Here is a 25,714-nt window from a genome sequence, read left to right as displayed (position 1 = left end):
ATTACTTTTTTGCCCACTCGTAACAACCAATAACAATATGACACATAAGATTTACTGTAAAAATGTTGTGATATAGCATTTTTCTAAAAATAATTAAACATTAAACGACAATGTTACAAAAATTTAAGATACGTTTGGTACATTGAATGAAGATTACGACAAGAATTGTAATATTTATTACTAGGAATAAAATGTTTTGTAATATAATAACTAAATCTATTCATTAGTTTGGTTGTGAGTTATAACATTAGAATGAAACTTAACATTTAATTTAGAAAATATCTTACTCATACAATTATATCTCCTTAAAAATTGTTATTTTTAAATTTAAGAGAGATATGTATTATTTTTTATGATTTTTATTTTATTTTTATAATTGTTAGATGTATATGGAAAGTTTGTTTATTTGAAAATATATTAAATTTTGAAATTATTGCACTTACTAAGGAATAGTTAATACAACTTTTTAAAGATGGATATCTATTCCTCATTTTGAAGAATAGCTATTTATAATGAATGATTATTATTTTTAATAAAAATATAACCAACTAAAGAATAACTAAACTATAGAAATAACTATTACATTACAGCGCCTAATACAGTTTACTAAACATACCCTTAATTTACCCTCACTATTTTTTTTTTAAATCGAAATCTGTTAAAATAACTAGTTTCATCACAAGTGCTTCGTGCGTGTGATGAGACTTTTTTTTTAGTGGTCCTATTTTGTTAAAAAAAAAAAGTTTATTTTATTTTATTATATATATATATTTATATAATTTTTATTTTAAAAATCTAATTTAGAAGTGAATAAATCAATTTGAAAAATAAGAGGAGAATGATCCTATTTTTTAGACAATGCTGTAGTATGAGCTAGAGTTGCATTTTTATCGGATTGTCCTTTAGTTTTGTCTCTATTTAAATATAGGGATGTATGAACATTTTTGAACTAAAAAATAAGAAATCCAAACAGGAGAAACCTCTTAAATAATAGTATAGATTTTTATTTTAAAAATCTAATTTAGAAGTGAATAAATCAATTTGAAAAATAAGAGGAGAGTGATCCTATTTTTTAGGCAATGTTGTAGTAGGAATTAGAGTTGTATTTTTACCGAATTACTCTTTAATTTTGTTTTTACTTAAACATAAGGGTATAAGGACATTTTTGAATTAAAAAAAAAAAATCCAATTAGGAGAAACCCTTTAATGTGGCGTTTGGTATAGGGTAATGTTTTAGGATTCCTAGAAATGTTTAAAGATTCTCATGTTTGGTTACAAATTATACTAGGGAATCAGATGTCAGGGAAATCTGGATTCCCCCCTTAAACTCCTCTAAGTAGGAATGTAGATTCTCTTTAAAATAAATAGGAATCTAGGTTTCCAAGCTTAAAGGAAATTGTATTTTTTATAAATTGATAATTTTAATCATTTTTTTAAAATGACTTGATAGTTCACATTCAAATCTAAAAATAGAATGAAAAAAATAAATAATTCATTTAAAATTTCTAAGAATAAATCAAATATAAAAATAATTATATTCTTAGAAATGTAATTTCTAGAACTCACATTGAATCTGGACGCCAGGAATAATCTGAATTCACCCGCAACAGACGCCGGATAAATATAAATGCTGTTGCATTAGGAAATTAATATATATATTTTCTTTTTTCAGACTCTTTCTTTTCGGCTCTTATTTCTATATATAAGCTCAGTGCATTATTGTTAGAGCACAAGTCATTGGTGAGACTGGAAAACAGGATCAAAAGGAAAGCTTGAGTGGATAGGAAGGAGAGAATGGCAAAATCACCAGAAGAAGAACACCCACAAAAGGCTTTTGGTTGGGCTGCAAAAGATTCTTCTGGGCTTCTTTCCCCATTTCATTTCTCCAGAAGGTAGCTTTGTTTTTGTTTTTGTTTTTCTTCTTCTTATTTTTGGTTCTTTTTTGTAAATTCATTTCCATTTTCTCATAATGAGAAAAAATATTTATAAAAAAAAAAAAAAAAATGAAATCTTTTCTTACTCTGGGTACTGGGTTTTTATTGCCATGCAGTATTTCAGATATCCATGAACCATTTAAGCCATCTTTTTTGTATTGCATATATGATACGTAGATTTCTTTTGATAATCCGCATAGACAATATATTGATAACAAGAGAGAGATTACACAATAGCTAGCTGGGTTTGCTCCTTTACAATAACATCAACAAAAAACTCTGGAGCTGATGTGCATCTTGTGTTTTGTGTATATAATATTGCTAAGCCTCAGTTTGATTTCTTTTTAACATTAAAAAAAAAAAAAAAAAAAAAAAAAAAAAAAAAAAAAAAAAAAAAAAAAAAAAAAAAAAAAAAAAAAACATAAAGTAAGACATGGATTTGTCTAATCATTGAAAAGAATGGTTAACACAATAATATATATATATATATATATATAAGGTTGAGGGACTAAAATTTGTTTTTTAGCTGACTTTGTGCTTTACGATCCTATGACAATTGACAGCTCTATTTGTAGCAGTTTTATTTTATTTTCATCTGGTCCCAGACTTAGACTTTTCATCTTTTGTATTTTGTCCTATGGTCATATTGTTGGGGGAATTAAAAAAACAATAGTAGAAAACAAACAGAGACTAAAAGAAGACCGGTTTAATAACTAGAATACCCTTGGTTTAATGGCAAATGACTTTCTTGGTTTAATGTTTGTTTATTTAGTTTAAGGATGGATAATTTAAGATAGAGTTGGTAATAGTGCTAGTTTTATTATTTACTTACTTGAGCTGGTTATTTATTTTTTTTTTTTTGCATTATTGGCAGGGAAACTGGAGATGGTGATGTCACAATAAAAATACTTTACTGTGGGGTTTGCCACTCTGACTTGCACAATGTCAAGAATGAGTGGGGGTTCACAATGTATCCTGTTGTTCCCGGGTATGATACATATCTCACAAAAAACCGTGATTTTTCTTTAGATGTTTGTCAATTCACAGTTTAGGGGATGATGCATTGTATGTTACTTTTCCAGTGTGCTTGACAGTGGTCTGTGGTGGAAAATTTTCTGTATGAAATTGGACTTATTTGTATTTTTTATATGGGTTATTTGAGAATAGTTAGATTGTTTTACAGGGATGTAAATTTGACTTCTAAAGGACTACTTCATGAAGGTAAAAAAAAAAAAGGTACTTTGGTTAAGTAGAAGGTATTATTCAGTATACAGAGCTAATACTAATGTACATGTAAAGATAGGGTTCTAAAAAATCCAAACCCCCATCCACCATGGATGGGTAGCAAAAAATTACGATAAATACTTAAATCAGTTTAAGAGCTAAAACAGATTTTAGTGTTTTACATGTATCTTTTGGTTGTGTAGGTTTCATGTAACTTTTTTTTTTTTTGGATAGCGTAGTTTTCATGTAACTTATTTATGATTTATGATGTCTAAGGGGGGGGGGATAGAGTAGTTTTCATGTAACTTATTTATGATTTATGATGTCTAATGTTGGAGTTTACAAATCACAACATTGCTAACCAAAATTATATTTGTCCCAATTGATTTGAGATAGATAATTTTATTTGTACATGGTTACCACGTATAATAATAATTCATGCATGTTTCTGTTAGAATTTAATGAAATCTCATTCTTGAATTTTATGTTGTTATTAAATTCTATGAAAGTTAAAACAATGAGCCAAAAAGTTGTTTATTTCTTGTTAAAATTTCGTTGAAACTTGACATTGATTCATCCCTTATCTGGATGAGTATGAGCCTTGATGAAATATAAATTTGATATTAGTTTCCAAAGAATTTCATCATCATATCAGTAGATACTAGCCTGAAAAAGCCATTAAATTTCAAGAGATTAAATTAAATCACATTTTAATGAAAGAACATGGCAATTCTAAACCAATCTTCTATAGATTACATCCCATAACACATTAACACTAATTTGGAAGTACAACACAACAAAAATAATAGGTCTCTTCCTTTTGATGCCCCTTTTACATTGTCAAGAAGTAAGTGTTGGTGAAATTATTTGCTAGAATTAAACGGAAGTACATGTTCTTCTTCACAAACAATGTTAATGAAAAACTGGGTGCCCTATGCAAAGGACCATGCAGTGTTTTATATTTATTTTATTTATATAAGAAAATTAAGCAAAGCAAAGAAAGTGGTTACTTGCAGTAGTTTACCTGTAAAATCGACACATTGATCTACACTTCGCCATATCTTTGTAATTCAATCAAAATAATAAAAAAATATGGTGCAAAAATCCCAACTTCTCATTTTTGAATAAAAGCACACTAAATTCATATTCTACTGTATGGTGGTTTGCTAGGGCACCTGTTTTGTATCCATCCAGATTGCTAAGAAAGACTAACATTAAATAAGGAAACAATAGACCTGTTCTCAATATAATGCGTAACTGGGGAATGAGCGCTGGCATTATCAAGGGTGTATACTCCGAGACTTTTTCTAAAACATTTTTAAAAACAGGTCGGGCACTGGTTGGTCTTGTTGGGTCAACCATTTTTGCTTTGAATCAAAAAATTTATTGTTCAGGTTGGGTATTTTTCTTTGGGTTATCAGATTGGTCCAATTTTGCCATGTGGAGGAGGTTATGCATGGTGTTATTAACCATTAGCCATCTAGAAAGAGTTAAATGTTATTTTTTGGAAGGTTTATTTTGTTTATACATTTTGCTCTTTATTGATTATAGCTACATCACTTCAACAAAATCTGGTGGAGTAGCCAGTGCATGGCAATACCATAAATTACATTTGCTTGCATAAATAAAATAATAGAAAATGTGACTATAAATGAATTCCTAATGGAGAGTAGTAATTACTTGTTCTCTGTGCGATGCAGCAATGCACTGCTTTTGAGTTTAGTAGTGTGGTTGAATTATGAAGTGTGATAAATTGTCAATTTGCGTCCATAAACTGCTTTGATTGCCCCCTTTTTAATCTACCTAGGTTGTTATGCTACAATGCAACCTATTGTGTCTACAGGAGAAAATGATAGGATGTACTGTAGCCAGTACTATGATCCAGTGTTACGCTGTGAAATTCTTAAACCAAATTCAAAAAGTCTACCCAGGTTGTGTTAACAAAATTGCTTTTGCAAATTCATATGTTTAACCAACCTTTACATCATTCCATTACAAGCCACCTGGTTAGCAAGAGCATTCTAAATGCTTTCGCAATCTGACAGTGATCAATTCCAGTACTTTTTACATCATTCCTCTGCTGAAATGATGCACATGCCAATTCTGAAGAACCAGCTCTAGAGCAATGCCCTTTGTATCCAATACAAAGCGAGACTCATGGTGGCATTTTCCACTATAATATTTCCACCAATCCAGGAAAGCCATCTCTTCATTGGGTTTACTACTTGGTTGGTCATGTTTGAGTACCCAATCATCTAGCCTTGATACTACCGCCCACCATATCACTTTTTTGAGGTCTTTATAGGTGGCTGCAGGCACTTGTTCTGAATAGCAAGGGAACTACTAAAATCTCCAGTCAAATTCTGGAAATTTTTTCATTCATAAAGTTCTTGGAACATTTTCTCTGCAACCTGAGAGATTCTGTACAAACTCTAGAAGTTTATTTTGCCAAGGCGTGAATTAGGATACTTGTTGGCTTGTTATTTGACTCAATGCTTGGCAGCTGAGGGTTTGCATTTGGGTGGTAGATGAGCAATATTCTCTAATCATCAATAGAATGCATGCCATTTTCTAAGGATTGGATGCTACTATTTGCTTCTTCTTTTTTCTTAAGCCATATTTTCTGTGATTTGTTGTAATGGGTTTAAGTATTTTTAGCAGGCTACCAACTTTATCAATTTACCATCCAACATTATTTCATAATGCCAGCTTTGACCTTTAGTTTATATTATCTATTCATTCTAGTGTCCAGAAACCTTCTTTATGTTTTCTTTAAACAATTGGCAACCAACTGATATTATTTACTGGAAGATGTTTTCCATGAATCAGCCAAGCCAAATATCATTGAGTAAATGTTCTACTGTTTTTTTTTAAATGACAGTGAAAAACAAGAAAAAACACATTATTGAAACCCTGAGTTTTTACCTGGTTTGGGTTTTCTTGGAACATATTTTTGGTTGGCATTGTCCATGGATGAAGGCATAGAGTTCACATAGTTATGTTAAATATTGTTGTCTTTTGTGGATGTTTTTATTTCTTGTTTGTGTGAATGCGCTTCCACTAGCCCCAAATTCCAATAAATTGGTATCAGGGCTTCCACTATCATAACAGATACACATCTTTGATCCATACATTTCCATAGTTCCCAAATAGTTTATAGAAAAAAGAAAAAGATAACAATTCTTTCCCATTCTTTCACTTTAAAAGTCAAATGTATTTGGCTCTGAACAAAGCTGATAGTCTAGGTGAGTTTGGCACACCCATCCATTAAACATATGATAGAATTGTCTCTGGTGTAAAAACTTTTCGGAGTTATGTATTGATGTGTTCCCTAAGCTGCTAGATTGAAAATTAATCCATTAAAAAGTTTTATTCATGTTAAATGCCATTTCGGAACTTGACTTGTGGCTTTTCTTTTTAGTATTCAGTGCTTGCAAGTGCACACACACACACACTGCTGCACTTGCCAAAGTGTAATCAGTTTTGGACAAACAAGTAGTAAAATAGGAGAAATTTTGGCAGTGCATGTTGGAGGAACCTTTATATATATAAGATATTTACTTGTTATTTTGCAGGCATGAAATTGTTGGTACTGTAACCAAAACTGGGAAGAATGTGAAGAAATTCAAAGTGGGTGACCGAGTTGGAGTTGGTGTCCTAGTGGAATCCTGCAAGAGATGTGAGAGTTGCCAACAGGATTTGGAGAATTACTGCCCTCAAATGATTTTAACCTATAACTCTTATTCTCAAGATGGGACAAAGACTTATGGTGGTTATTCTGACATTGTGGTTGTTGATGAGCACTATGTGCTACGCTTTCCTGAAAACTTACCCTCTGATGCTGGGGCTCCACTTCTCTGTGCTGGGATCACAGTATACAGCCCAATGAAATATTATGGAATTACTGAGCCTGGCAAGCATTTGGGTGTTGCAGGACTTGGTGGTCTTGGCCATGTTGCAGTGAAAATTGGTAAGGCCTTTGGGTTGATAGTTACTGTCATTAGCAGTTCCCCAAAAAAGGAGGAGGAGGCAATCAATAGGCTTGGGGCTGATTCATTTCTTGTTTCCAGTGACCCTGCAAAAATGAAGGTATGCTGATTAACCTGAAAAGTTAAAAGTTAAAAGGAAATCAAAGTTTGTCTAGGTTCTTATGAGTTTGGATCAAGAGGTTAGGCTGCACAAGGGGGTAGTCCAACTTTGATGACGGTGTGGATTGATACCTGGTTTCAAGTATTTAGCTTAAGCTGTTGCGATAGCTTAAGGCCCCTTTTGAAGTTGTCTGCAAATTGATGTCATTATGATGATCTTATTGTTGCACAATAATAAACATGTCCCAATAATCCACATGTTAGAATTGTATGAGAATTAATTATTCTTAATATACTTTTCTTTTATGCTTTCACTTTGCAGGCAGCAATCAATACTATGGATTACATCATTGACACAGTGTCTGCAGTTCACCCTCTGGCTCCTCTGATTAGTCTGCTGAAGCTGAATGGGAAGCTGATCACTGTGGGTTTGCCTGAGAAGCCCCTCGAGCTGCCCATCTTTCCTTTAGCTATGGGTAAGCCACAACAAGCCCTCAATGCCAGCACTAATAAGAAGGATAGAACATAGGTACAGTTCCTTAAGTGGCATAACTTAGGTTCTCCAATTGAATTCAACTTCATGGTTGTATTGAGCAATGTAGAAAAGATGGTGTTATCTTTTTCAAGGACAATTGAATTCAACTTTGTGGTTCATTGGTCAATGTAACCACATGGTTGAATTAGATTGGAGAACCTAAGGTATAGCAACTAAGGATTTGTACCTAAGTTTGACAATTGCTTTTTCATTTATGAGAACTTTAAATGGATTGTTCCCCTTTTGGGTTTGACAATTTTTTTTTGGACAAATGAGAAATTTCATTAAGCATCAAGCAAAAACAGTTCAGTACAACAACCTGGGTTTGACAATTGCCTTGGATCAATCTTGTTTTTAACATTTTGCTTTTGCAGGGCGTAAACTTGTTGGAGGAAGTGATATAGGAGGGATTAAAGAGACACAAGAGATGCTAGACTTCTGTGCAAAGCATGGTATTACCGCAGACATTGAGCTGATCAAAATGGGAGACATCAACACGGCTATGGAAAGGCTTGCCAAATCTGATGTGAAGTATCGGTTTGTAATTGATGTGGCTAACTCCTTGTCACAGTAGATTAATTATGCCTTGGCTGCTAGCCTTCTCGAGAATTGACTCCTGGATATTTCTATAAGTTTAGAATCAATAATTTAGTGTTATGGAAGTTTAAGGCAGGGGAATCATGAAATTTTGTTATCTTGGACACATCGGTGTCCTCTTTGGTTAAGTAATTCAACGCTATGCTTTATGGTATCTATTTCACCTATTCATATTGCGAATGAAATTTAACTGGCTGTCAATGTGCTTTGTTTTTCACACTGCTAGTGGCCTGCATTGGTTTTCTTTATTTATTTTATTATTAATATATTTAGCTGCTGTTAATTTTTGTGTCATTATTACATAGATAAAACTTAGATACAGTTCTCTAAATGGTGCATTTAAAGTCCCCAAACTAAATTTGACCGTGAACCACATGGATAAATTTTTGATAGACTGTTTTGTTAAATTCAATTGGAGAACTTTCTCAAAACAAAAATTCAATTGGAGAAGGTAAAGTAACACCTAAGAAATTGTACCAAAGTTTAGCTGTAAATGTTGATCATATATTCGTTTTCTTTCTCGCAAAGTTTATATAATATAGTATGATTATTGGCACCATATATACAAGTTCTTGATAGAAAAACTTTTCCAAGAGTTTGGTGGATCTATTCGAACAAAACTCAGTGAATCAACCCTTTCTAATTAGACCTTGCCTGGTCCACCTCAATGATTTCTAGCCATGTCATGCTTAAACTGTGAAAGTTTGTCTCATAGGAGGTATGAAAAGAACATCAGAGGAGCGTTCGAAAATTATAATGTATTTTGTCAATATGAAAGGTTGTTGTATTTGGACGTGTATGAATATGCCCATTTGGTTAAATTGAAAATACCTCCCGCGTCTCTCTTTTTGGCATCTACTTCACCTGCTCCAGTTGCAATCAATTTTCATGTCTCATGTGTTAAAACTTTATTTCCTCTAACTGCTTTTAGTATTTTATTTTGTGGACTCAATCTATCAAAAGACAAACACGTGAGCCGAAGGCCTAATACATATGTAATGCGAAACATCGTCAACAAAAACATTGAAGTAGCAAGCATCACCCATAGTGGGAATTTGTGCAGGCTTCCAAATATTAAGAGATATAAGAGTGAATAAGATCGAAAGATGCACAAGATTCCAAATATAAGTGTACAAGATCGATTGGCCATTAGAAGACCGTGAAGGAGATACATAAACAATTGCCATATGCTTAAGGAGGAAGTTGAGAATGTAGAGCTACATCTACACTAAAATCTTAAAAGAACTAGTTAAGTTACAATTAGAACTTATTAAATCCAAGATCTACCTAAATACCTGATGTGGGACTCAATATATGTCCACACCACAAACACTCAAACAATCTAATCTGCATGTCTGGCTGATTATTGGTAATGCTAGGCCAATTGGAGGTTGATGGTGGCTAATTCATGTGATGGTCGGCAATGGGCTTCTCAAATTCTATCAAAGACAACAAAAATGGTAGTTCTTATTTTTGTGTTGAAAGTAAAAGTTCAATTAGGATGAAAACACTAATGCTTGTTTAGACCCCCAATTTTAAATTACAGTTTAATTGCTTTTACTCTAACTTATTTAAGTGCAGAACAAGAGTAAATAAAGTGCAATAAACCGGAACACTACTCTAAGCCGTAAGCAAGTACAATAAGCGATAAATGTAAAGTTTAAAGAGTAAGGAAGAGAGATGGAAACACAAGATAATACCGAGACATGTTATCGAAGAGGAAACTGAAGTACTTGGCGAAAAATCTCTCTGCGGCCCTCCAAGCCGAAATCGATTCACTAATGAATAAGTTGGAGTACACGAATATCAAAAATACCATCCATGCCTAATCTACCCAATGTACTTGAGCCCTCCAAGCTCCTACTACCAACGGACTTTTTGGAGTCTTATCTTCACTAGTTATCCGAATCCCGCAATTCTGCCTGATTGCATCTGCCACTTAATGGCTTCTTCCAATGCTTTCCATAGGCACCAAAACTTCTCTCAACACTCAGAATGGGTGAGGCAAGTGTTTGGGTTAAGAACCTCTCAAGGATGTGTAGATAGAAAGGTAGAAGTAAATTGAAACTCTAGAGAAATGATGTAGAGGATTGTAGGTAAACAATTTCTAACTCTCAAGTGTTTGGCTAGGGTTTTCTCTCTCAAAAGTTTCTTGTAAATACTCCTTTAGCATCTTATATTTCATGGGTAATGAAGGTTTACATAGTGTTGGTAAAGGAATGAGAAAAGACACACTAAAAAATAATTAGGTAGAGAGTTTTGCGGTTCACTCACGACTTGGCCTGAGTTATGAATGACTCGTGAAATCTAGTCTGTCAAGTTTTCTTCAAATTCTAGCACATGCTCCTCATGTGGTTTCATGGGTCAGCAATCACGAGGTAGTCGCAAAATCCTCATCTTCACAAATTCTTCACTAAATTATCTCACACACAACCCTTACATTAAATTTCACAAAAATAGAGGGAAATGATTGAACAAAATTACAATCAAATTTGACACCTAATTAATTAAAGTCTACATAAAATATAGTTGCAAATCACATCTTTACAGAATGGAATGGAATACGAAAGATAATCATATATTTATTTTGTGTTACAAAGGGTACAATTAATATATATACACATTAGAGAGAAAGGAAAGAGTGAGTCAAGGCAAGCTAATTTAACCATAACAAATTCTAGAAAATTTCTAGAATATTCTAATAATATACTAACAAATTGGACATATATGAATGTCCCACTACAAGAAAAATGGGCTATTGCGGTGGGGCCAAAAGTGCCGCTAAAGCCCAAAAAAGCGCCGCTAAAGGTACATTTGACCTATAGCGGCGGGCCGTCCCGTCAGTGTTGCAGTGCTGCTATAGGTCAATTACAGCGGTCGCAAAAAGTGCCGCTATATATGTACCTTTTAGCTGCGGGTGAAGGTTTATTGTGGCAGGCATAAAACCGCCGCCATACATGTTTAGAATTTGTGGCATTGACTTTTAGCGGCGGGTAGACGGCGTCGCTATATGTTTCAACCTTTAGCGGTGGGCGACAAGCGCCGATATAGGGATTCATTTAAAACATAAAATGTGCACCTTTAGCAGTGCTTTTGACAGCCACTATAGGTATTTTTTTTTTCTAGTGGGTTTAAAAACCACTATTTACTAATAAATAAATGGTTCACAGACCTGTTACAAAGAACCTGTAATAGTTTTAGCTTTACTAACACAATGCCACAAAAATAACTAATTAACAACACCACAAATGTCATGAAACTAACGTAATATTAACATAGAAATATATTATCAAATACATAACATTGTTTATAACCACCATCTTAAGATTAACAAAAAAAGATGTGATACTTTGAATAAAACAACTGCTTAAATTAAGCTAATACTAAAATCAAAGTTTCAAAGTGTTTAAACATATCCTCCAACACTTGCAAGAAATGCGGTTGTTCAAATGTAGTTCTTTGTACACAAAAAGTCCTCGAACATCAACATAAAACTTATAAGTTGCTTGGTTGATGAGATGCAACTGATGATTTTTGGAGAGCTAGAGATTGTTGGACCAGAGGAACATCCTACATACAAACTAAGATTATTCAATAAGTGCATATAAATAGATCGAATAGAATGACAAGAAAATCTTAGAGATTTAGGACTTTTCATCTTGCTCATTCAATAAGTGCATACAAACCAAGATTACTCAACAAGTGCATATAAATGTTAACTCATCAAGCCTGTTAGGATTTTTCCATGATTTTGTTTGGGACTTGACATGGTTCTATGTATTTAGTTGGGCTTCTTCATTTAATTTTATCAGCTATTTCTCCACTGCAACACCACTAGCATGTAGCATGACATAGGCTCTTCATGTCCTTAACAAGTGTCTTGGTTCTAAAGACACAATTATTAATGAAAAGTAAAAAGTTCAAGTCTTCATAAAATGCCATTCATCCTATATTAGAGATTAGATAACTTTTTATGAGAATTTTGTTTACTTCTTTAAAAAATGTGAGAATAGTTAGAGAAAATGGCAAAATAGAAGATACAATGGATACGTGCTACCCTAGCAAACCAAATACTAAAAAGAATAACTTGGAAACTCAAGGTGTTAAAGCACCTCCTAACCCAGAAAAATCTAATCCAATCACTGCTCCTAGAAGCCGCAAGCTCTCTAGAGTCTTGGCTTATTTGCATAATATCCCAATTGAGAATGGTAGAAGGATTTTAAAGGACAGGTACATATCCCAAAATTTTTCCAAGTTACAAGTTCCTAAAACTTATTCCTAAATAAAATTTCCAAATTTGTTTTCCTAACTAAGCTCAGCTCCAAGCAAAAATAAGTTGTGAACAACTCAAGTTAGGTGATGAAATGAACTTAGGAGCACAACAATAAACAAAATGCAACATAATACAGCAAAAAATAAATAAATAAATTGGTACATATGGTCCTACATGCATGGTTAATTGGTTATCTATAATGATTTGTTTGCAATAATATGCAAATTGCATTTCACATTACCTATTCAAAATGTTTTTATTTCTTATTTTAATAAGTGGAACTCACAAAAATTTTGAGAGTTTTGCACATTATTTCTAAGTTATTCTATGATCATAATTTTTATCTTATTCTTTCTGGTAATTGTATACAAATTGCTGTAACTTCCAAATTGATCTACTTTTTTTTTTCCACTACTCACAAACCAATGAGATTCAAACACAAAAAAAAAAAAAAAAAAAAGTGCATGCAATTATTCTTATCACTTTTTCTCACTATAAAACCAGTATAGTTTTTCTTTACACAATTTTTTGAGTTGTGAAAGTGTATGCCAATAAAGTGGTAAATAAAATTTTTATTAAAAAAAAATCAAGCATTCTTGTAAAAAGAAGATAAAGATTGGGTTTTGTGTCAATACCTTTGGGATTTCCGACTCTAGAACAATTTGTGGCATTTGGCTAATCCAAGTTACAAAAGAAGCAAGTAGACCTATAGATTCATCATTTAAAAACCATCAGAAAAGTTGAGATAGAGCGGCCAATAGCAAAGATTTTAACTTTAGAGGACTTTGACTTTTCCTTGAGACCCATTAATTATAGATGGTGAAGGAAATTTAAGAAATGATAGAAATATCAACATAATGCTTTTCAATGGATGCACCATTCTAGCACCACATTTTAATTTGATACTACCTACACAATATATCTAAGCCCACTGCATCATTATAAAAACATAATCGTGCCATTCAAACAAAAAGAAAAATTATCACGAAAAGTTACTTTCATGTCAAGCACAAGATTTGTACATCTTAACTTCAAGAAAGATATATAATAAAAACCCTTCAAGCATTCAAAAACAATTACTAACCATTAGGACTTCCCAAAGGAGGTACACCATGTCCACCAGCACCCATGTGAAGTATAATTGTAATAGCAGGATTAATGAATGCATGCTGACTCCTTCGTATCTTCATAAAAATAAAAATAAAAAATTCATAACTTAGCATTACATATCATTCAACGAGGTGGTCAAGTGTGTAAATTGATAGAGAGCGAGAGAGCACATACCACATCTATATCTTCAAATGATACAACCACCTATTAAATTTATAAGGAGATCAATGAATAATTTAAAAGGTTTAATCTCACTCCTTGTAGAGATGCGAATAGAGATGCAAAAATCCTTGTTGGTATAGAGTCCGTGTAGTCGTTGGCCTTCCCACCGCAGAGATCCATGATCCACGAAAAACCACTGCAGCCTAGCCACACCCAGCACCACAGAGACCCACAAACTCGAGAGGCAGTCAGGCATAGAGAAAGGGAAACAAAGGGGAAAAGAGAAAGTGACAAAGAGAAGAGACGAAGAGCACCAGAGAGAAAGTGAAAAAAAAGAATTCAATTTAAAAATTAAAAATAAAAAAAGATGCTAAGCTTTATTAAAAAGAATTCAATTAGATAAGAACAAATAATTTTTTAAACTCCTTTGAATGAATATATACATATTGTAATAATTGTAATCTAATTAGAATCACTTTCAAAATGCTAAAATAGCGAAAATCAATTAATTAATCATATAAATATAATAATACCCAAAGATTTCCGAGAAAAGAATAGTCAGATTCCCTAGCAATGAACAGAAGTGGCTACAGAATCAATCCAAATAAATAAAATAAATAGTAATAGTGTATAATACTAACCGTGGCGGCGAAAAAGCTCTTGTAACCGATCTTAGAGAGCACAGTCATGGCTAGCGACTTGGTGAAACCTTGATTAACCAATCGAAACAATAAAAACGAATTGTCAAAAAATCAAAAATAGAGGAACATTTTTTGCATAGCTTATAGATCGATATATGAGTAATGAGTGAATGAACCTGCACGACTGAGCGGCTTCGCTCGTTGAATTTTCTAGGGTTTTGAATTTTTGAAAACCATGAAATTTCGCAACAACGAAGCACAAAAAATTTCCCACAGAGAAAGAGAGAGAGAGAGAGAGAGAGAGAGAGAGAGAGTCATGGAATGAGGAGGGCGGCTGAATGAGAAAGAGATGTGTAGGGTTTTTTGTGTTTAGTTTTAAATAGAACCAAAACGACATAGTTTTGATAAGAGTAACTTTAAGAATGAAAAAAAAAAATGTAGAAGAAGAAGAAAAAAAAAAGACAGTCATGGAAGTTAGAACCATGGACGGGACCTTGAAAAATATGCATGGCACGCGTGTTAAACACTAAGGCAACATACGCTTTAGTTGTTCATTGTTATTATCCATATATAATATAAAACTGAAATTTTTGACTTACATTAGAATTAAGATTAAAAAAATAATTATAATTTTTTTTAATTAGACCTCACATTAGATTTTTTTTTTTTTTTTATATAAGAAAAAGGACTCACTTTAGGTTTCAATACAAAGAAAAAGAAAAAAGAAAGACTCACATAAAAAATAAAAATAAAAAAACTTTAGGATAAAGGAAAAAAGGGAGAGACTTTTGTTAGGACTCTCTCACTATTTAATTTTTAAAAAGACTACAAGTTAGAATTTTTGTTTTTTTTTTTTAAAGGACTCTTGATGTAACTCTAAAAAATGTTACACCAACTAATAACTTATTGTTGAATTCATATTTTGAAAATCCAACCGTTGGTTCACATTTTCTATATGTTCTTAACATGCATGCCAATTTTCATGTCAATCGAATGTAATATACCATTTGANATTCAATTGAATTTTGACAAATCTACCGTTAGATTACATTATCTTCATAATTTTCATCTTACAAAATTTTAATGTGATCAAAGATTAATAGCACAGTCATCAATCAATTGTTTAAATTAAGTTTTTGTAATTTAAAATAAGCATAAAAGATGATTTTAAGATCAAATGGTAAATTACATCCGATTGGCATGAAAATTGGATGCATGTTAAGAACATATAGAAAATGTATCCAATGGTTGGATTTTCAAAATATGAATTCAAAATAAGTTATTGTTGGTGTAACATTTTTTAGAGTTACATAGTGTAACTTGAACCCAACCCTATATTTCTTAATTCATATGAATTTTGACAAATTCTACCTTAGATTAATTATCTTCATATATTTTTCATGCTTACAAAATTTCAAGGTGATCAAAGATTAATAGCAATCATCAATCAATTGTTTAAATTAAGTTTTTATAGTTTAAAATAATGCATAAAAGATAGTTTAAAATCAAATGGTATATTACATTCGATTGCATGAAAATTGGCATGCATGTTAAGAACATATAGAAAATGTGAACCAACGGTTGGATTTTCAAAATATGAATTCAACAATAAGTTATTAGTTGGTGTAACATTTTTTAGAGTTACATCAAGAGTCCTTTAAAAAAAAAAAACAAAATTCTAACTTGTAGTCTTTTTAAAAATTAAATAGTGAGAGAGTCCTAACAAAAGTCTCTCCCTTTTTTCCTTTATCCTAAAGTTTTTTTATTTTTATTTTTTATGTGAGTCTTTCTTTTTTCTTTTTCTTTGTATTGAAACCTAAAGTGAGTCCTTTTTCTTATATAAAAAAAAAAAAAAAATCTAATGTGAGGTCTAATTAAAAAAATTTTTTCATGCCAATCGGATGTAATTTAAGATTTGATCTTTAAACTCATCTTTTATGCGTTATTTTAAATTACAAAACCTTAAATTTAAACAATTGATTGATGACGTGCCTATTAATCTTTGATCACATTAAAATTTTGTAAGAATGAAAAATATATGAAGATAATGTAATCTAACGGTAGATTTGTCAAAATTCACATTGAATTAAGAAATATATGGTTAGGTTCAAGTTATACCTAATGTAACTCTAAAAAATGTTACACCAACCAATAACTTATTGTTGAATTCATATTTTGAAAGTCCAACCATTGGATCACATTTTCTATATGTTCTTAACATGCATGCCAATTTTCATGCCAATCGGATGTAATTTACCATTTGATTTTTAAACTCATCTTTTATGCGTTTTTTTAAATTACAAAACCTTAAATTTGAACAATTGATTGATGACGTGCCTATTAATCTTTGATCACCTTAAAATTTTGTAAGCATGAAAAATATGTGAAGGTAATGTAATCTAATGATAGATTTGTCAAAATTCACATTGAATTAAGAAATATAGGGTTGGGTTCAAGTTACACATAATGTAACTCTAAAAAATGTTACACCAACCAATAACTTATTATTGAATTTGTATTTTAAAAATCCAACCGTTTGATTACATGTTTTATATGTTCTTAACATGCATGCCATTTTTCATGCCAATCGGACGTAATTTACCATTTGATCTTTAAACTCATCTTTTATGCGTTATTTTAAATTACAAAAACTTAAATTTAAACAATTGATTGATGACGTGACTATTAATCTTTGATCACTTTGAAATTTTGTGAGAATGAAAAATATATAAAAATAATGCAATCTAATGGTAGATTTGTCAAAATTCACATTGAATTAAGAAATATATGGTTAGGTTCAAGTTACAGCTAATGTAACTCTAAAAAATATTACACCAACTAATAACTTATTATTGAATTCATATTTTGAAAATCCAACCATTGGATTACATTTTCTATATGTTCTTAACATGCATGCCAATTTTCATGCCAATCAGATGTAATTTACCATTTGATCTTTAAACTCATCTTTTATGCGTTATTTTAAATTACAAAACCTTAAATTTAAACAATTGATTGATGACGTGCCTATTAATCTTTGATCACCTTAATATTTTGTAAGCATGAAAAATATGTGAAGGTAATGTAATCTAATGATAGATTTGTCAAAATTCACATTGAATTAAGAAATATAGGGTTGGGTTCAAGTTACACCTAATGTAACTCTAAAAAATGTTACACCAACCAATAAATTATTATTGAATTCGTATTTGGAAAATCCAACCGTTGGATTACATATTCTATATGTTCTTAACATGCATGCCAATTTTCATGCCAATCGGATGTAATTTACCATTTGTTCTTTAAGTTGGAAGGCAACAAAAATAGGGCAAAATTTTGGGGCTGGGAAATTTATAGGTCTATTGCAACAATCCATCCCACCGCAAAAGGAGTATATATTGCGGCGGGCATATAGAACACTGCAATAGGCGACATATAGCGTCCGTTTTCGCACCCGCTGCAATAGGCCCGTCACAATAGCTCGTTTTTCTCTTAGTGATCACTATTTGATTAAATTGAGAATACTCTCTCTCTCTCTCTCTCTCTCTCTCTCTCTCTTCGTTGTTATTGGACGTTGTATGGTATCAATATCACCTACTCCAGTTTGCCATCAATTTTCATGTCTCGTCTCATTTGTCTTAAATTTTGTTTCCCCTAACTGCTTTTAGTATTTTATATCATGGCCTCAATTTTCTGAGAAGAAAAAAACTACAATCGAGTCACATTCAAAAGTACAAGAAGTAGCTACAATCTTTCCTTGGTGGTTCTCAATATTTCCTTGGGCTTGGAAAGTATTTTTATGTAGCTAGCATGTTCAAGCAATTTTAACATTCCCAAAATCACCTACTTCAGTACGCTCCCCTTTCTTCCTTCGAAAGAATACATTATACATGGCTTCTTTCTTTCAATCACTAGTACTACTAGCCTTTTCCTACTTGATCATTCCTCAACTTATCATTACAATCAATGCCTTGGCTGTGAAACCTGTTGATACTACTTTAGGTTTTGTTTCCCTACCGCTAAATCTATCATACTATCACATTCAGAGGCCCTATGATGTGCCTTTAAACCAGCGTTATAGTTTCATACATGGAGTGCACAAATGCTGGGTTTCTCAACAGACAAACCTCACTTTCCTACCAGTCAAACTAAACCTCGTACTGAGATTGCCATACAGGTAAGTATATACGTTATACCATGCAGAATTCTCAATTTCCCTTAAACCCAATTTTGTTTGGTTCAATATTTAATTAATCTTTCTTTTCTTTGTTTCCTTGCTTTCATTTTTTTTTTTTTACAAAATACCCTAAGTAATAGAGTGATATATACATATCAAGAACTTAATTTGTAACTCAATTAACACCTCCTGGTATTTTCAACAAAAATTTCCATGATTCAAACCACTCTTCTTCAATTGTAATTATGATATTATATAATAAAAAAAATCTATTGTAACCACCATAATAAAACTATAACACACAAATATGATCACCTAGGAAAACCAATGATATAAACCGTCTCAAGGTAAAAACCTGTGGATTAGTTGTTGATCTTGTAGTAGCAATTAGATTATTAGTTGTAGGTCTTGTAATTAGATCCCACTCAAAAGTTTAGATTATTAGTTGTTGATCTTGTAGTAGCAATTAGATTCCACTAGCACTTAATTGTAGATCTTATTTCAGTAGACACTTGTAGTGTTAGAAGGTTACAGAAACTCTCAAATCTCACAAAAATAACTCACAAGTCTTCCAAAAGTCTTCAAAACGTAGTTAGGGTTTTCCTTTTATACTTAGGAGTGTTGGACTGAAACCCTAAACGTTTTCGTGGGCTTGGGCTTGATTCAAAATATGCAGAATCTGATTTACTGCAATTTTTGATTGGTCGGATCTAATTTTCGATTGGTCGAGCTTCACTGAACTTGAACTCTCCTTTCTGCAGCTTGAATGTTCTTGAAGCTTGATTTGTACAATCTTGAGCAATGTCTAGCATCTAATCTAGACATGTTTTTGTTCTCGGTTTGCCAACAAAAACAAAATAAGAATCTAAACATTTAATCCTAAATCTTTAGAACCTAACAATCTAACACACACACACACACATGTTTTTGAGCTTTTGCTTTGATTTCTTTTGCTATTTCTTTTTTTGTTGTTCACATGCCATAGATTTGGATTGAGTTTCCTGTTTCCCAGCACCCTTCATTCCTTAGAAACAAGAATACTAATTTATGCTAATTACTAGGGTTATGCGTCTGGAATTTGGCAATTTGAAGGACATGGATATGTTCCAAATGGGACATCAGGTGTGAACATTATGCAAGTATTTGGAGCAACTCCTCCTCGAGCCACCACACTAATGCTTAGTGTACAATGGGTCTCTGGTGTACTACAGCACGGGTCCAGTCCTAGTGCCAAACATTTACAACGGTGGTTCAAGCTAAATGTTATCCATGACGTTGATGCTGCAAAACTGAAGGTTTACATTGATGGATATCTCAAATTGGAGGCAAAAGGTCGTGCGGGCACATCTCATGCCTTCAAATGTGGCGTCTATGCACAATTTAATGACTCCTATTACATGGAGTCTCGTTGGAAACACCTCAAAGTTTTAAGAAAATGTGACTGATTTTGGGTGCAAGATTGTGGCAATTTGTTTTCCTTGATGTGAGGAAATGACCTGCATTTCTAGCTAGCAAAGCAAGAAGGAACATAATGAATAATGTACTTTGACTTATCACCAGGCTATTTCTCCCAGAATAATTTTCTCTCCCTTTTTGTTTGGAATTAAAAACATTTTAACTAAAAATTTTGTAGCTCAACTTGTTGTACCTCGAGTTCAGATCTCTTCACTCCAATTATTGAATTATTAATATAAAAAATAAAAATATTTTAGAGATATAGATAATCACTACTTCAATTCAAGATAAATTTGCAATGTCCACCTTATCATATAAATCAATATATTACAATTAACATATTAATGAATTATGAAAATTTGTCTAATCTTCACTCTAAACACCTTATTAAATATTACTTCGCTCAATAATTTGTTAATTTAAACGTGAATTTGGATTTTAGGGTGAGAATTGTAAACTAATCTCAAATTAGGATGTTGATTGGAAAATTTGGTAAATTTTAATTTACACATTGAAGGTTTTGTTTCACATACTTATATCGGTATGGACCTCTGCTGGGCCCAAGTTCGCTCCCACCGCTCTAACCCAGATTACCTCCTAATTACTAGTGAGGCAGCTTGGATAAGGACAAAGCTCCTTATCCTAATTGATCAGAGAAACTACATTATAAAAAATTAGCAAATGTACATAATGTAACCAAATGAAATGAATGATAACAAATTAAAGAGTTGCTAGGTGACATTTACATGATTTTTGAAAGTTGTATCTTGACGTTTAATGGCATCTAATCTAAAAGATATGTTAAATGTGTAAATGGAAAAGTCTAATAAGTGAGAGAGAGCTTAAGCAACCAAGGAACTGAAGGAAGGGTTGCACAAATTACATATTTTGTGTTAAATTATTAAATTACTTTATTAACTTCTTCTTTTTTTAGACAAAAGATGTAGAAGTTTTTATTAAGATAATCTAGCTAAATCAGCTAGTAAAACAGAAATAACTGGACATGAACATCTTCCATCCACACACATAAATCTAAAACATTTAACGCATGTCTAACTAGATTAAGATTATGAACAACATTGTTACTTTCTCTTCTAGTATGAGAGTAATGTAACTTGAAAAAAAGACTGGAAAAAAAGCGTGCATCGTTGATCAAAGTTTTTAAGTTAATCATTGATTATGTTTGTGACATGTATTTAATAAGAGTTTGCTGGAATTAAATAAATTATATAATTTTGCTTCTTGCTAGATGATGAATTTTGATTCTATATACACAATGATTATGATGAGCAATGGATGATGGCTGATGAATCGAGGATGAAAATAATACATTAAGTACCATAATAAAGTTTTGAATTGGACCTTTTTGCCAATCAACATGATGTGATAATATGTTTTTAAGGCTATTTAATTTATATGAACTAATAAAAATGGTGTGGCATCGTTTGATTAGACCAACTAAACAAATGTTGCAAGTTTAGATGACAATTAATTAACAGACACATTGGCATATTTCTAATAGAGGAGCAAACAATCAAAAGACCTCCAATCTTTAGGAGTATATTACACACTTTATCTTTCTGGAGATGAGCAAATGTACACGATTTAACCAAATGAATGATGACAAAAGAGTTGGTAGGTGATATAATTTTTTATTATTATTTGAGATGGAACAAGATGAGTTCATGTTATATTTAGTGTAATTTTACAAAAGATACACCTTGTTTAAACCATAGATTTTTAAAAGATCTAACGGTTAAAAAGAAAACATCATCATTCTTTACATCATTAAATACTTACGTAATTAATAGCATTCTCATTATCTTTCTCCTTATTAAATATTTCCGTGTCTCCTTTTTCTCTCTTCACTTTCTATGCTTTGTCTTTTTTTTTTTTTCTCCACTCAATAAAACCTTTATCGCTTTCCTCATCTTTTTTAGGAAGATATTCACCAGGAGCTGCAAAGCGTTCATTCTTTACTCTATATGTATTGCTTCTTCTTTTTTTTTGTTGTTTCATATAGAGTGCGGGTTCATTATTTCTTCTGTCCATCTAGATTTTAAAAATTTTATTATTTAAATTTGTTCTATGTGATTATGTCAAGTTCTCAACTTCTACCATTATTTTTTACTTTTATCACCACAAGTAAACAACGTTTTTGGTAATTAAGATTTAAAATTCAATAACCTACTGTGATGCTAAATGATCGAAGAGTGCAATAGTTAAGGAAATTTTTTTGGCCTGAAAAAGCAGAGGTTATTCAACAGATCCCTTTGAGTTGGAGGAAGCCTAAGGTTAAGCTGATCTGGGCAGGCACAAAAGATGGCTGTTACACATGACGCACAATTTTAATTTTAATTTTAATTTTTTTAAATTTTGAGAAGAATGTGTTAAGAACTTAACTTTATAAGATAAATGTTGCCTCTATAGATCATGTTGCAAATCAATTAGGTAAGCATTAGAAATTGGAGAGAGAAAAAGAAGACACATAAAAATATTTAATAAGGAGAGAGATAATAAAGATACTCTATTAATTAGGTAAACATTTAATGACATTAAGAATGATGATGTTTTCTTTTTGACCATTAGATTTTTTGGAAATGTAAGGCTTAAAAAATGTGTAACTCAGATGTAACTTAAACTCATTTCAAATAGAATTACATTTTAGCTTAATATAAGCATATGTGTGTGGAACTTTTGCCTAAAGACTTGAACCCCGATCTTTGCCTTATTCTTTAAGAACTTATATTTATCAAGTGATTATAACGCCAAGGATGCATAGTGGTAGTAGGGGATATAGTTTCATGCTTTAAAGTTTAATCTTTACATCTAATGGCATCAAGATTCAAATCTAAAAAAATATTTTAAACATACAAATGAGAAATTGAAGCGGGAAATTTTGTGCGCCAAAATGGCACTTGGCTGGGGAGTGTGTACTTGCAAACAGGGTCGGAATTAAGCTCGGGTGGGTCCTAAACAAGAATCAAAAAGTTTTTAGAATTCAAAAATGAAAAAATATATAGCCTTCAACGAAATGAAAATATATATATTTTGAAAAATAAAACTCTTACTCATTCAATGTTAAGAAATACTATAAACAAATGAGAATATATAAAATAATTGTTTTTAATATATTTTAAATTAATTATTTATCAAAATAAAATTTGACATTATTTTAAATTTTATAAATAATTTTTGCTAATACTATGAATTCCCTAAATTCACAATAATTCTTTTTCAACGTACGAATTAAATTAAATAGTCCTTTAGACATGGGACTACAACAACTCAACAAGGGCACCCAACTCAAACATTTATGTTGCGAATGAAATAATGCAAACTCAAGTGCAAATTTTTCACAAGTAATAATATCTCTATGAGTCTGAAGTCAATCCAAAGGGAATGACTGACACTAATGTAAAAACCTCTATTATTAAGTAGTAAATAAAAATAGTTGTCTGTTTGTCTCTCCACCCACAGATAGAGCAAGATAATATTGAAACTACAATTAAAAATAGCAAAATAAATCTAAGAGAAAATACTTGGGATTCAAGGATCCACCGAATATTTTACCATATGAACTTCGATTATTTTTATCTCAATTAGGGTAGAGAGCCAACTCTCCTAATCAGAAGATAAAACAATAAAGTACTCAAACAAGGTATTAAGTAAATTGAATATAAGGGTACATTTAGTACACTGTAATGATTATTACATGAGAATAGGAATAAGTATTACAAGAAATACATTAAGTTGGAATGTAATAAGTATTACTATTCATTAGTTTGGTGACCATTTAGAAATAGAATCATGAATATGCATCCACAATTTAGTAGAGTATAAAAAGAAGGTATAATTAAATCATTTTTAAGTCAAATTTACTAAAATACACTTATTTTAGGGTGTTCAAAATAGAGCTAATAATTAACAACAAGGAAAATTTACTTTCTTTCCTTTTGAATATGTGGCAACTAATGGCTTTTTAGGAAATTTTTTTAAAAAGTTATTATATAAGGTGAAGGAATAGATATTCAGTACTTTTGATAGGGAATAGTTATTCATCATTTTGAAGAATAGCTATTCATAAGGAATAACTATTCATTATAATAAAAATATAGCAAAACAACCGAATAGTTATGTCATAAGAATATTAATTACATTACAGTGTCTATTACAGTATACCAAATGTGCCCTAAGTGATTGAGAAAATCATTCAATTGGCATGTTACAGGAGAGATTAAGCATTCAATATATTAAATCATAACAAATCAAGGAGTTCAAACATTTGATATAAATAAAAATCATATTAAATCTTAAAAACTTGTCAACATGCAATGATTCCAAATGGTAAATCAATCTCGAAATTTAATCATCAATCCATAGAAAGCACATAGATAATCCCAAGAACACGTGATAAAAATATTAGGTTTCACCTCTAACTCTAGATAAAGATTTAACCACACATAGTTATGCAAAAGAAATCTATAAAAACAATGCTAAACATTTAATAAATAAATAAAAAAACAAACAAAAGATGAAAAACGTTCTAGGGTCCCCCCCCCCCCCACCCCCCCCCCCCCCAAATAACCTCAGCTCCCTCCAAAAGAAAAGGAGAAAATCTCGCAAATTTAGGATGGGAATCCCTTGATTTTCATAATTTTATTTGTTGTCAAATTCTAGCCCACTTTTGACCTTCAAAACGATTTTTTTGGAATTTGTCATAAACTAAAAAGTTGTAGATCTTCGAGTCTTCTTTTTGTGGTTGCAAGAATCAGATCAACCATACATCTTTACAAGAAGTTGTGGTAAAAATACCAAACAAGTGTAGGATATTTCCATATCAGTATTTTTCCAATTTTGACTTGAAAGAATTTCTTACTTCCTTTTTTATTCTCACATGTAGGGGTGTCCGTGGTGCGGTGCAGTGCAACGCGGTTTTGTGTTGATTTTAGCACTAAACTTTGCGGTGTGGTTTAGCTAAAACCATAACTGCACCGCGTCTTATTTTTGCGGTCACATGTGCGGTGTTATGTATAAGATGTGGTTTGAACGGTATGAAGTCAATATATTTTTCAAATTTTGGTCTTTTCCTACCCAGCCCAAAACTAATTTTTTTTTCCCTTTATTTTTGGTCAAGTTTTAAACTATTGAGCTAGTTTTGCTTTATTTTGGGCTAACTTTCCTAGTCAACACTTGATAGGATTATCAAAATTTTTTTTTTTTTTTTGGAGAACTAGGGTTATTAAACTGTTAATAATATATTTAATATTAAAAATAAATAAATATATTAATATATAGAGAATATGCAATGCGGTGCGGTTTTCTTATTATAAAACCGCAAATTGCATTGCACCATGCGGTATGGTGCGGTGCGATTATGTCATTTTGCGGGTGGTTTTAGTGTGATTTATGTGGTTTGGTGAACACCCTTACTCACATGTTTTTGACTTATTTAATACTTCAAAAACCATGCTCCAATTAATTTTTGGATTTTCTTATTTGTATGATTAGTTGAATG

General features: G+C 31.6%; 2 protein-coding genes and 1 pseudogene across 5 annotated transcripts; 2 read left to right on the top strand and 1 right to left on the bottom strand.

The window, feature by feature from the left end:
• The first annotated feature begins 1,687 nt into the window (after positions 1–1,687).
• Positions 1,688–8,595, top strand: LOC112027513 (probable cinnamyl alcohol dehydrogenase 9). The gene is made up of 5 exons (XM_065775196.1): positions 1,688–1,892; positions 2,809–2,922; positions 6,734–7,247; positions 7,569–7,722; positions 8,156–8,595. Exons 1-5 carry the CDS (start codon positions 1,795–1,797, stop codon positions 8,353–8,355), a joined length of 1,080 nt encoding a protein of 359 aa, XP_065631268.1. The 5' UTR covers positions 1,688–1,794; the 3' UTR covers positions 8,356–8,595.
• A 3,032-nt stretch (positions 8,596–11,627) lies between these two features.
• Positions 11,628–14,928, bottom strand: LOC136068264 (uncharacterized). 4 transcript variants are annotated; one of them, XR_010629650.1, is made up of 6 exons: positions 14,741–14,925; positions 14,565–14,632; positions 13,936–14,126; positions 13,736–13,835; positions 13,287–13,357; positions 11,628–11,948 (listed from the first exon to the last, which is right to left on the bottom strand). XR_010629650.1 is itself a non-coding variant. In XM_065775195.1 (6 exons), exons 2-6 carry the CDS (start codon positions 14,610–14,612, stop codon positions 11,921–11,923), a joined length of 288 nt encoding a protein of 95 aa, XP_065631267.1. In that variant the 5' UTR covers positions 14,613–14,632; positions 14,741–14,928; the 3' UTR covers positions 11,628–11,920. The 4 variants fall into 4 exon arrangements, 3 of the variants coding, with proteins under 3 accessions (XP_065631267.1, XP_065631265.1, XP_065631266.1); XM_065775195.1 differs by having other exon boundaries at positions 11,628–11,959; positions 13,936–13,965; positions 14,741–14,928; XM_065775193.1 differs by having other exon boundaries at positions 13,936–13,965; positions 14,741–14,924.
• A 3,526-nt stretch (positions 14,929–18,454) lies between these two features.
• Positions 18,455–20,186, top strand: LOC112027524 (citrate-binding protein-like; annotated as a pseudogene).
• The last annotated feature ends 5,528 nt before the right edge of the window (positions 20,187–25,714 follow it).

The sequence above is a fragment of the Quercus suber genome, unplaced genomic scaffold (genome assembly GCF_002906115.3).
Source record: "Quercus suber isolate HL8 unplaced genomic scaffold, Cork oak 2.0 scaffold_106, whole genome shotgun sequence".
Lineage (NCBI taxonomy): Eukaryota > Viridiplantae > Streptophyta > Magnoliopsida > Fagales > Fagaceae > Quercus > Quercus suber.
The sequence above is the reverse complement of the archived record's forward strand: the minus strand, read 5'-3'. Positions and strand labels throughout refer to the sequence as shown.